Here is an 11,207-nt window from a genome sequence, read left to right as displayed (position 1 = left end):
ACGAACATTACTCCGCCTTCCCCCACCTGTGCCGTGTTCCCAGCAAACACAGAGGGGCTGTAAAGAAGCCAAGTGAAATGACCAATAAATATTTTAATCACCGTTTAAAAAAAATAAAATTTAAAATAAAAACTTTGTACTCCTACGACTTACTCCTTCTCTCCAACCCCTCCTCAGTGAGAACTGAGTTTTGCTTTTTTTCTGGGGGGGGGGCGCCAAAGGAGGGATGGAGGAAGGATAGGGTAGAAATAAAGGGCACATCTTTGGGGGGAGGGGCAGGGTAGATTCTAGGACAAGGGTGTGAGACTGAAAGGCCTGGTCTCCACAACAATACAACACAGACTTCAGGTACAGACTACAACCACCTGACCCTTGACCCTGTGGCTCCAGGATGCTCAACAAGCCCCCCTCTCCCCCTCCCACCCCCGATATGTGCCCTACTCTGGAGCTAGGGCTTCAGTGTTCCCATCTGAGGGGAAGGAAAGACTGAGTTCTGGGGATACTCTAAGGGGCTGAGGAGTGGAATGGGGCAGCCAATGGTGCAACGTGGTTCCCCCTCCAGAATATATACAAGTCCATAGAGAAAAGGAAGACAGTAACTGTAGTGGGGGGTCATCTGGGGATCACAGCCCCCTGGCTCTTACTCCCTAATCCCTCTTCCCTGAAAGCTACCACCCGTCAATTTGCTCCTCCACCCCCACTGAATCCCATCTCCACCTTGGGGACACTGGGTGGGGACCAGACCCTTCGGCTGGAAGGTGTGGTGACTCCACTGGCTTCATCGCTGCTTCCACCGCCCACCCCAGGGGACTCTCTCTTGGGAGGCAAGGCTGGCCCAGCAGGGCCCCCAGGTCCTGGTGCAGCCCCAGCCCCGCCCCCACCTAGCCGGTGCCGGCGCTCACAATGTCCCCTGTGGCGCATGAAGCTGTCTCGCCACATGAACTTCTTGGCGCAGACACTGCATTCGTAGGGCTTGAGGCCTGTGTGCGTCTTCATGTGCTCAGTCAGGTGGTGCTTCATCTTGAACTTTTTGTTGCACACGGGGCAGTCAAAGGGCCGCAGGTTGAGGTGCATGTTCACATGCCTGTCACGCATGCTCTTGTGGGAGAAGGCCTTCCCGCAGTGGCACAGGAAGATCTTATTCCCATCCCCACTGCCTGTCCCTCCAGGGGTCCCACCAGGGCCACTGGGCACACCCAGACCTCCTGCGGATGTGCTCCCCATGGTCACCGCCCCGTGTTCAGTTTGGATCCCTGGTGGCTGGCCTGGAGCCTGTGAGGAGGAGGATGAAGATGATGGGAAGACTAGGATCTGGTTGCCCTGCATGTCCAGTGGAAGCAGGGGCCGGGGAGGGTGGGAGGGGGCGTAGGAGGAAGGAGTTGGCCCCCCTGAATCATCAAGCCCTGCCCCAGGACCTCCACCCTCATAGGGGCCAAAGTCATTAGAAGACTCACAGAAATTGACCTGTTCCTCTCCCTTCTCTGGAGGTTCAGTCAGGGTCCGGACATCGCTTATGCTAAGGGTAGCCTCAGGTCCACCCCCTGCTGGAACCCTGGACCCACCCCCTAGCTCTTCATCTTCATCATCCTCACAGGTCAACACCAGGTCTTCCTCCTCCTCATCCTCTTCCAGATCTGGGTCTTGTGGAACCAGGGGTGTCGGCGCTGGACAGTTTCCACCCCTTTTCACATATACCCAGTGTTTCTGGGGCATGATGCTAGGGGGTGCATAGGTGGGTCGCCGGAGCCCAGCCCCGGGGACCACAGCACCTCTCCCATCTCCCCCATCATCACATAGCTCATCCGCCTCCAGCAGCAGCTTTCCAGAAGTAGCCCCCCCACTGCCAACCACAGGGGCTGGGAATACAGGGCCACCTCCACGACGCTCCACACTACCCACTGTAGAAGCTGTAAATGCTTCCTGGGAGGAAGATGAGAAATCAGCAGACTCCCGGGGACTGAAGTAGTTGCTGCTGCTAGGGGACTGATTCTCACTGGCCCGACTGGAGGCATGGGAGCGCACCGAGCCCACTGTGGCAGAGGCCACAGTGCCCCCACTCCCTGAAGGCACCCCAGCACCAGGGACAGTGACCGAGGTAGCCGCAGCAGTGGTGATGGTGGTGGTAGTAGCTGAGGCCCGGCCTTCACGGAGGAGTTCAGTACATTTGTCCACGATGTGCCACATTTGCAGCACAGACCCCACAGTGAGGAAGTTGACAATGTCAGCAGCGGCCATGCTGAGGCGGCCAGTGTAAGCTGAAGCCAGAACAGTCTCGAAGGCCCCTGGGTCCATGACGCTGGGCAGCGAGATGGAGGTCATGCCCTTGAGTAGGACCTGGTCGTGGAAGTAAGGGGAGGAGGCAGCCAGAACAGCACGGTGAGCCCTGAATTCCCGGCCCTGTACTCGGATGGACACGTCACAGAGCTGGCCCTGCAGCCGCTGCTGATTGAGGGACTCCAAGAGGGCGCTGGTTACCTCAGGGAAGGACACATGTACCACTGCAGCTGCAGGCAGGGGCAGTGGGGGTGGGGCCAGTGATAGAGGCAGGGGGAGTGCTGCCCCGCTGGGAGACAGAGGAGATGGCTCCATGGTGTGGAGGGAGGGGATAACCCCCCCCAGCCACAGGAACAAAGAAAAGAGGAGGGCGGCCGGGGGGGTCTCTGGGGGAAAAAAAGAGAGAAGAATGATAACATCTCATAAATATACAGCCCTTTACAGTTTAAAAATACGTTCACACCTATTATCTGAGTAACTTCACACCACCACTGTGAAACTGAGAGTCCTCCTGACCCCATTTGACAGATGAACTGAGCCTCAGAAAAATCAAGAGATGATACAAGGTCACACAGCCAGTAAGTGGCTGCACCACCGAACGCAGTTGTCCTGACTCCAAATCCAATGTTCTTTCTTTGGAAGTTAGAGAAACAAGAAGTTCCTGGGGAGTGGGGTGTCTTTTTGGTGTTCCGCACCCTTTTCTTGGAAGGGGGGGTACGTCTGCCCTCGTACTGAAAACCATCCTCCCATTTCCTTATAAGCTATACACCCCGGTTCCTTCGCCGGCCACGCCCCCTTCACCCCACGCGCACACTGGCCCCGCCCCTTTCAAGACCCGCCCCGCGCCCTCGGCCCCACCCCCTTCAGGGCCCGCCCCCGTGGCCCCTTCGGCCCCGCCTCTTGTCTACCCCCGCCCACACCGACCCCGCCCCCTCTGCTCCGCCCCAGGCGCTACTTCGACCTCCTCTCCCACCCGGAAGGCGCCCCGCAACCCCGCGCGTCCCCGCTTACCGGGCCGCGCGCCCCCGGGCCCCCCCGCCCCTCACTCGGCCGCCAGAGCCGCAGCCTGGGCCCCTCCCGCCGCCATCTTGCGCCGACTCCCTCCGCCCTCCGCCTCCGCTCCGCCTCCCGCCCCTCCGGCTTTAAAGGTACAGGCGGGCACCCCGCCCGTGCTGCTGGGCAATACTCGGCCGACTCGCCCACTTCTCCTTTAAAGAGAACTGGCGCTTCATTCCACCTTAAAGATACCACGTCCCTTTTGTAGCTGAGCACTGAGGACTAGGTTTGGCCGAAACACTTATTCCTCTTTAATTCTGTAAGCCTGCCTCTTCCCATAGGTGACGGGTTTCGGCCGTCGCTACCGAGACTCCGCCCCCAAGCTTTGGCCATTAGCGCTTTTGCGGCATCGAATCGCCCAGGTCTCTCCCAGTTTATGACAGTCCTCCTGAAGCCCCGCCCCCTCCTCCCGGCCTGGATTGGCCAAATAACCTTGAGTCAGTCCTGATTGGCCTTTTTACTCCTACTGCTCCAAGCGAGAAAGCGACGAGCTTTCAGAAGACTGAAGCTCAAATTTGTTTTTAATGTCAGGCAGAGGGTGAAAGGGAAGGCCTGCGAGTGAGGAACCTCCAAGAGAGGCGTGCCAAGGGTGGGCTAGAAAGGACAGACCCAGAGCTACTGGGGGCTGACCTAACATTGAGTAGAGAACAGTGGGTGCCAAGTGGTGAGAGCATGAGAGGGAGAACAAGGAAAGACAGGCATACAATAGGAAAAGAACTTTATTGTTTATTAATGTTTTTGTGTAAAACTTCAACTCTTGCTGTTTTTGTTTTTAAGAAACACCACCAAAGGGGGATTAGCTCAGTCCAGTCCTTCCTCAGTCATCTGCTTTCCACCATCCTCCAATACAATACCAGAACATTTTGGGAAGCAGGGATTGGGGGAGGCAGCTAATCAGAGTCTGAGAGCACGATGATCTCCTCTGGATCACACTGTGTGGCCACACTTGTCTGTAGGGGATAGAGAGACAAATAGGTCTGAAATACAGGGGGAAGAGGCAAGGATTTATCACCGATGAAAAAATGGAGGGGGGCCTCCCCTGGTGGTGCAGGCGGTTGAGCGCCGCTCTGTGAAGCTGTGAAGCTACCCGCAGCCTCTGCAGCGCCGGTTCGATCCTGGCCGGCTGGGGAGGGTCCCACATGATGAAGCAGACCTCTCCTGTGGTGCCCGCTGCTCCCCTCAGCAGTGTATTTCGTCGGTCTGCCTGTTCTGTTCCCCGCTCTGTCTCTGGTGAATCCTCTCACCCTCCCGCGCATCTGGCCTGTACCCCAGTTCTTGTATAAATAAATAAATATTCAGACAGAGGGTCTGAAACTGAATAGACGATGAAAGAATGAAGTGAGGAAAAACAGTACCCTCCCTGCCCCTTACCTTGTAAGTACCAGGCCGGGAGGGTTGTGGTTGGGGAATTTGGGACAGCCCAGCTGGAGATGGGCTACAGAGGGAGCTGGTCACCAGGACATGACTAGGAGAATCCACCCTTGTGGAGGAATCGGCAACTGGGGTCATGGAAGCTGAAGGAGAAGGAGGGCTGGGCAGGGTACATATCTTCTTCCCATTCTTCTCAAGCACTGGCCTTTCCCTCTCCACATAGCTAGGGATAGAAATATAAATGTGTGGAGGGATATGGTGAGCTTAAGGTTGGAGGGGGAGTTTCCAGTTTCTCCCAATACTCCTCTCAGAAAGCCTGCTGCCATCCCACCTGGACTTCCCTCTTCCTCCCCTTGTTACCTGTTTCCTAATGGTCCTGTTTCTGTTTGCCTCTTTTCCTTCCGAGATTTCTTGCAGGGGGGACTGGAGTTTCCCCAGGAGTGAGGAGAGACACCTCCATTGAAGGAAGTAGAAGAGACCATGGCTGCTCCATTCTCCAAGACAGTGGTGAGGGTGTCCTCTGATTGCTTCCTGGAAGTGGAAATGTCCCTCTCCTCAGGGGAAGGGGTGGCATCCAGGGGCAAGGCTTCAATTTCCAGCTCAAAGAGCTGGGACATAGGGCTCTCTTCTGTCAGGCGCAGCTCCTCAAGGTGTTCTCCATTGCTTTCAGCATCTATGGTAGAGGGGACCAAGGGTTCTTCTGACAATGAAGAAGGTGACATTATGAGTCCTTTGTTTTGCTGCTCTTCCGAAGACCTGCTGATCCCCTTGCTAGGTTCCAGGTTCTCAGTAGAAATCTGTGGTGGGGACACAGGGCTCTTATCTCCAACCTTATCTGGAAAAGAAGAAAATGGGGGAGGGGCAGCATGAGAACTAGGGGGAAGAATACTGCTGAGAGGACACTACAAGTAAGAGGAGGAGGGGAAGGGTCTCAAACAGGTGGCTCATGCCCAACAGAGTAGAGGGAACTGACACGAGACATACCTGCTTTCACCTCCTCCTCTTCATCATCCCCCTGACCTTCCTGGATCTGTTCCAGATCCTCCTCTTCCTCAGAATCTGTGGCCTCTTCCTCTTCCTCCTCCTCCTCACTTTCCTCATCTTCTTCATCATCTCTCTCAGTCTTGGAGGTGACAGCACACTCCTGGGATACCATTCCACTAGGGCCCTGGGGTTACAAAGGGGGCTCTCTAAGGAATCCCTCACCCCAGAGGGTCTGGTTCTTGCATTCCTTCTGCACACTCCCCCATCAGTTACTCTGGACTCTCTGGTGGCTAGTGCAGGGGAAGGATAAGGTCTCTCTGAAGGACATATGGCCTCCATACCTCACCAGAATCCAAGGGCGCTCTGGGAGAGTCTGCAGAGTGAGAAGAGCTGGCTTGGGGGTGCCGGGCTCTTCTCCTCTGTCTCTCACCCTCTTCACTGTTGTCTTGCATCATTGCATATTTGGAGATGACCTCATCCAGCCGGCTCATAGCCAAGCTCCGGTTTTCCCGCAGGCGCCGGGCTAGGGCAGGATCTGACAGTGCAGGGTCAATGCCTAGATGGGAAGATACAAAGTCAGAGCACTCAGCCCAAATCCCAAGAAAAGGGACTAGGGACACGCCCCTCCACCACACACCTGACATATGAGGGTTATGTCCCTCATATGTCCCATTAATCCCTACCTGGCCTATAGTCATCTGTGAGGTGACAGCCAAAGTTGTAGATGAGATCGAGGTGGCGTCGCTCCTGTAACCTGATGCCCACATCGCGAAAGGCATCTTGAGCCATGAGCTGGAGCTGCTGTCGGGGGAGGCCAAGGCTATGCCGTGTAGCTGCTTTCTCTACCGCCCTCAGCACATCTCCATAGTCAGGGAAGGTATCAGGCCCTGGCTTATTGATGAGCCGCTCAATGCGCCTGTTAACCTCTGGGTAGCGAGTGCCACGGTAGGGGATACGCTGCTCTATGACTCTGCCCGTTAGTGAAGAGCACTCTTTCAGCTCACACAGCCGCCCAAAGAGGCGGATCAGTTTCCGCTTCAACTTGGCCTCCTGCAGGTATGTGGAGTTTGGGTCATCTAATTCTGAGAGGTCCAGCTCCTTTTCCTGCAGCCGCCGGATCTCTGCCACATAGAGGGCCAGCAGCTGCTCCAAGCGCTGGATCTGCCGCCGGGAACCACGGGTCCTTGAGGCTTCAGAGGCAGTGGTCTCAGCATTTGTGGGGTCCGAAGAGGGGTCTGTGCGAGGGTCATTCCCAGAGGGCTCACTAGAGGTGGTGGCAGCTGGAGCCAGGTTCAGCTTTTTCTTGACCGAGTGGGCCTTAAGTACAGTGCAAAGCTCATTAACGTAGACATAGAATTTAGCTGGCCGACTCTGGGCCCGGGATAGGACTCGAGAGAGAATGTTGTAGAACTCCGCTGAGGCCAAAAACTGAGGGTGGGCACGCTGCTGCCGGGTACAGAGGAATGTGACCACCTCAGGGTGGTCTGCCGTCTGTGTCTTACACAGTTCAAGGAACTGGAGGGTTCAGCAGAAGAAGGGAAGGAGAAAGAGACAAGGGAAGGGGTTGAGAGAAAGAAGGCGAGGTGGGGTTAGTGGGGAAGAAAGGACAGGAGAGCCTGTCAGCCATCCCCCTCCCTGGAGCATCAAGAGTCTTCTCCCCTAAAGCTCACCTCTTCAAACAGCTTTTCATTCTCCAACTTGTAGCATTTCTTGCCGCCAGAACTACTGCTTCCTCCAGCCACAGGGGGCTGGGAGGAACCAGGGGCTTCTGCCAGGGGTGAGGCTGGATTGGGGGGTGGGTGGGAGGGCCCTGGCTGAGCAGCAGCTTCATCTTCATCATCCAGCACGATGATGCTGTTAGCGGTGGCCATGGGGGATCAAATTCCCCAGAGGGAGGAAGTGTTGGGGATTTCAGAATTCCTGCTGGAAGGGGGTGGGGCCTCAGAAAATGCCCCTCCAGCATAGCCCCATCCCTTCAGCTCACACGTTTTCAACCTCCTTAGGTTTCAGTAATACCCAGTCCTACCCAACAGTGTCCCCACTGCTTATCACCATCAACCATTAGTACCATAAGTTTTTTGAGCCCTTTACTACAGTGCCTCAAAAGTCGTATGTCCCCACCCCCAGCTCCACCCCTCTCACGTCAATATCCTGTCTTTCGGGTAGTTGGCAAGTTGATTCTTCCTTCCAACACCTGGACCACTTCCCACGTTGCATTCCAGAATTCTTTGACATCCCGTCACGGATACATCTCCGTTGGCACCACCTCCCTTGTTTTCCCCGCTTCGCTTTCAAACGTCAAATCTACACCCTTACCCATTCTGAAGGATCACCCCAACTCCTAGACTCTCTGAGGCAAAAGAAGGTTCCCTCTCAACAATCCATTTCCTTTTCTCCTCAAATATCTCCATATTCCACCTTCTGATGGTTCTTCTCAAGCAGGTGCTTTAGACTGGAGACATTTCATCTCAAGTCCCCTGCCGCACACCCCACCCTAATTTTCCCCATTCTCTTTCGGTGACCTGTACTGATTGTGAGCCCCGCACTGGGCTCTTCCGATTTCTCTCAGATCCCAACCTTAGATCCCAATCCTTCCTAGTGGATCTAGTGATCACCTTCCCGCCAAGTCCCCCTCCCCCAGTTTAGCACCCGGCCACCCCACTTCCCTTCAAGGATAGGAAGGCACCACAGCTTGCCCCTCAGATTCAGCGCCCGGGACTCCCTACTACCTTTCCCTTGACATTCCCACCCCCCCCCTCGTTCCCTCCACCATCCGGCCCCCACCTCAGAAACGGTCTCTCGAGGCGACCCTCACCGCAGATCTCAGAACCTCGCATGGTTCCCTCCGCCTTCCTTTCCCCTCCCACCGCGGGTCCCACTCTGGGCCGGAAGTCACAGAGCTTCCGCCAACAGATACCTAGGCGCGGCCATATTGTCGCACGGCACCCAGTCCCTTCCCCATGGCCGGAAGTGATGGCAGACCCGCCCCCCGAGCTTCTCCAGCGCGGTCTACGTAGTCTGCGGATCCTTTCCGCTGACCTGCAGGGGGCGGGGTTGTCCCTGCTGGGCCTCCGAATGGCGGGCGCCATTTTGCCGTACGGCTTTGACTGGGCTCGGGAGCTCTTTTCTCCCGGTGCTTCTGCGACTCAGCCAATCAGAAACTTCCTATATCTGGCCCAACCGTCAGCCCGTCACGTGCCGGAGGGCTGCGCCACCTTTTCTAGGCGGCGAGGGGGAAGCGGAACCGCGCACCTAAGGAGTCGCGCCCAGCTAGCCTGCCCCGGGGTTCGCCGAAGGGCGGAAGTCTCTGAAGAGAGAAAGAAAAGCCTTTCCTTCCGCTGGGCTACCGTCAAGTCTTCCGGTGCTGCTGTCCTACCTGCCAGGTACTCGTTTCCGCGGCTTCTGCGAATGCGCCGGCCCTTCCCGTCCCAGGCCGCGCCGCCGCCGCGGAGCCCTTGTCCGCCAGCTGCCGGGCGCGGGGGGCCTCCCGCTCCCTGTCATGGAGTCACGACACACGCATACAAATGAGCACACGGGGCTAGGCAAATTGTGCTGTTGTAATAATTGCGCTTGTTCTCGATCTGCTTTTCAAGCTCCACCACAGAACTACTGACCAAGCAGAGGGGTGGGGGGGCCTAGGTGGGTGTCCGCCCTTCTCTGGGGCGAGCCCCGCGCGCCGGCGGTGCTGGGCCGGGGTCCCGCTGTGCCCGGGAGCTTCAGGGCCGACGGCGGGCGATGGGGGCGGGGGCTTTGAGGAGAATCTTGTTCGAGTTGCCGCTGTGAGGGCTGAGATGAAATGAGGCTCGTCAAAGAGCTCGGGTCTCGTAGTCGCCTCTTCCCCTGGGAGAGCTGAGGAAAGAAGGAAGAGAGAAGAAGCCGACGGTGACGCCGCCTCTCTCGCACCCCCACCTTGTCCAGCTTTAGGGAGGCTGGGGGGCTGTGGAGGCGAGGCTGTTTCCAAGATGAGCTTTCCAAAGAGGAAACAGGAAAAGTTAACACAGTTCCGATCCCCGAGATTCCCACCTGCTGTATCCTTGCACATTCTACCAGTGGACAGCATCCTGACGCTTTCTAGAACCACTGAGGCCCGTACATCCCCATCCCTCAGTGTCCCAGAACCTCCAGCCCTTCCACTCATTAAAAAATTCCACACCATTTCTCTCCACTCGTCTAAGCCTACAGTCTTCAAATGGGGAACATGGAGACTTTCCAAAGGATACTCAGACTTGGGAAACATAAGGGATTTAATTTCCAGATGATCAACGTTCTCCAAATTGGCCTACTTGAGTAAATGCCCGCAATAGAGGTCCCCCCTCTTCCTTTTTCCTCTTGAGGTAGAATTTCTCACTCATTTAAAAAAACAAAAACAAAAACAAAAACATTGTTCTCAAACATTATCTCTCCTAGGGATAATCTTACCTTTTCCTTGAATGAGGAGACAAGGTACCGTAAACCTCCTCATCTATCTCATTAAAAATGTACCTTTATTTTCAACAATTGTAAAAAATGTGTACATTTCATATTATTTGATTAGTTCTGGTCTCATAATAATTATAATGATAACCCAGGGGGAAAATTTTAAGCTAGAGTCTTATGGTTACAAGAAAGGAAACTATCTTTCACCTCAATGTACATGTATATGCAGGAAAGTATGATAGATTGGTCAAAAAGAATCTTTTAAAATAGTCAGTGGGGAAATGAGTTGGTAATAGGAGTTCAGGGAAAAAAGAGAATGATGAAAGAAGGAAAAGAAAGAGGGCCTCGGGCCTCCCTGGTGGCGCAGCGGTTGAGCGCTGGGTTGCGAAGCTGCCCGCAGCCTCTGCAGCGCCGGTTCGATCCCCGGCTGTTCCCCGGCCCCCGGAGGAGGGTCCCACATGGCGCGCAGACCTCTCCTGCCGCCCGCTGCTCCCCTCAGCAGTGTGCTTCGGTCCTTCTGTCTGCTCTGGCTCTTGTGAATTCTCTCACCCTCCCCCGCTTCTGACTGTACCCAGTGTTTGTAAAAATAAATAAATAAATCTTTAAAAAAAAAAAAAAAAAAAGAAAGAGGGCCTCCCCTGGTGGCACAGCAATTGAGTGCTGGGCTGCGAAGTTGCCTGCAGCGCCGGCTCCATTCCTGGCTGCCAGTGGGTCCCACATGGTGGGTCCCACATGGCGCACAGACCTCTCCTGCCCCACCCGCTTCTCCCCTCAGCAGTGTATTTCTAGTCAGCCTGCCTGTTCTGTTCCCCGCTCTGGCTCTGGTGAATTCTCTCACCCTCCTGCACTTCTGACTGTACCCAGTGCTTGTATAAATAAATAAATCTTAAAAAAAAAGAAAAAGATCCTCAAATGTGAACAGCTTACTTATCTATTTTTAAATTGATGGTAGTAATATTTCGGTAGCCCTGGACAGTCAAAAGGTGATTTAATTATTTTTATTTTATTTTATTTATACAATAGCTGGGGTATAGGCCAGAGGTGCAGAAGGGTGAGAGGATTCATCAGAGACAGAGTGGGGAGCAGAACAGGCAGACGGACTGAAA

The 11,207-nt window shown here is 55.1% G+C and overlaps 2 protein-coding genes across 2 annotated transcripts; both read right to left on the bottom strand.

The window, feature by feature from the left end:
* Positions 1-678: 678 nt before the first annotated feature.
* Positions 679-3,663, bottom strand: ZBTB22 (zinc finger and BTB domain containing 22; the record flags this gene model as incomplete). Its single annotated transcript, XM_084228886.1, has 2 exons — positions 3,512-3,663; positions 679-2,660 (listed from the first exon to the last, which is right to left on the bottom strand). Exon 2 carries the CDS (start codon positions 2,587-2,589, stop codon positions 679-681), a length of 1,911 nt encoding a protein of 636 aa, XP_084085012.1. The 5' UTR covers positions 2,590-2,660; positions 3,512-3,663.
* A 526-nt stretch (positions 3,664-4,189) lies between these two features.
* On the bottom strand, positions 4,190-8,522 carry DAXX (death domain associated protein; the record flags this gene model as incomplete). The annotated part of the gene is made up of 8 exons (XM_084228005.1): positions 4,190-4,280; positions 4,702-4,924; positions 5,062-5,536; positions 5,686-5,869; positions 6,027-6,241; positions 6,369-7,200; positions 7,356-7,539; positions 8,470-8,522. 8 exons carry the CDS (start codon positions 8,520-8,522, stop codon positions 4,221-4,223), a joined length of 2,226 nt encoding a protein of 741 aa, XP_084084131.1. The 3' UTR covers positions 4,190-4,220.
* Positions 8,523-11,207: the final 2,685 nt, after the last annotated feature.

Source organism: Talpa europaea (assembly GCF_964194135.1).
Source record: "Talpa europaea genome assembly, chromosome: 2".
NCBI classification, from domain to species: Eukaryota; Metazoa; Chordata; class Mammalia; order Eulipotyphla; family Talpidae; genus Talpa; species Talpa europaea.
This window is presented reverse-complemented; position numbering and strand designations above follow the sequence as displayed.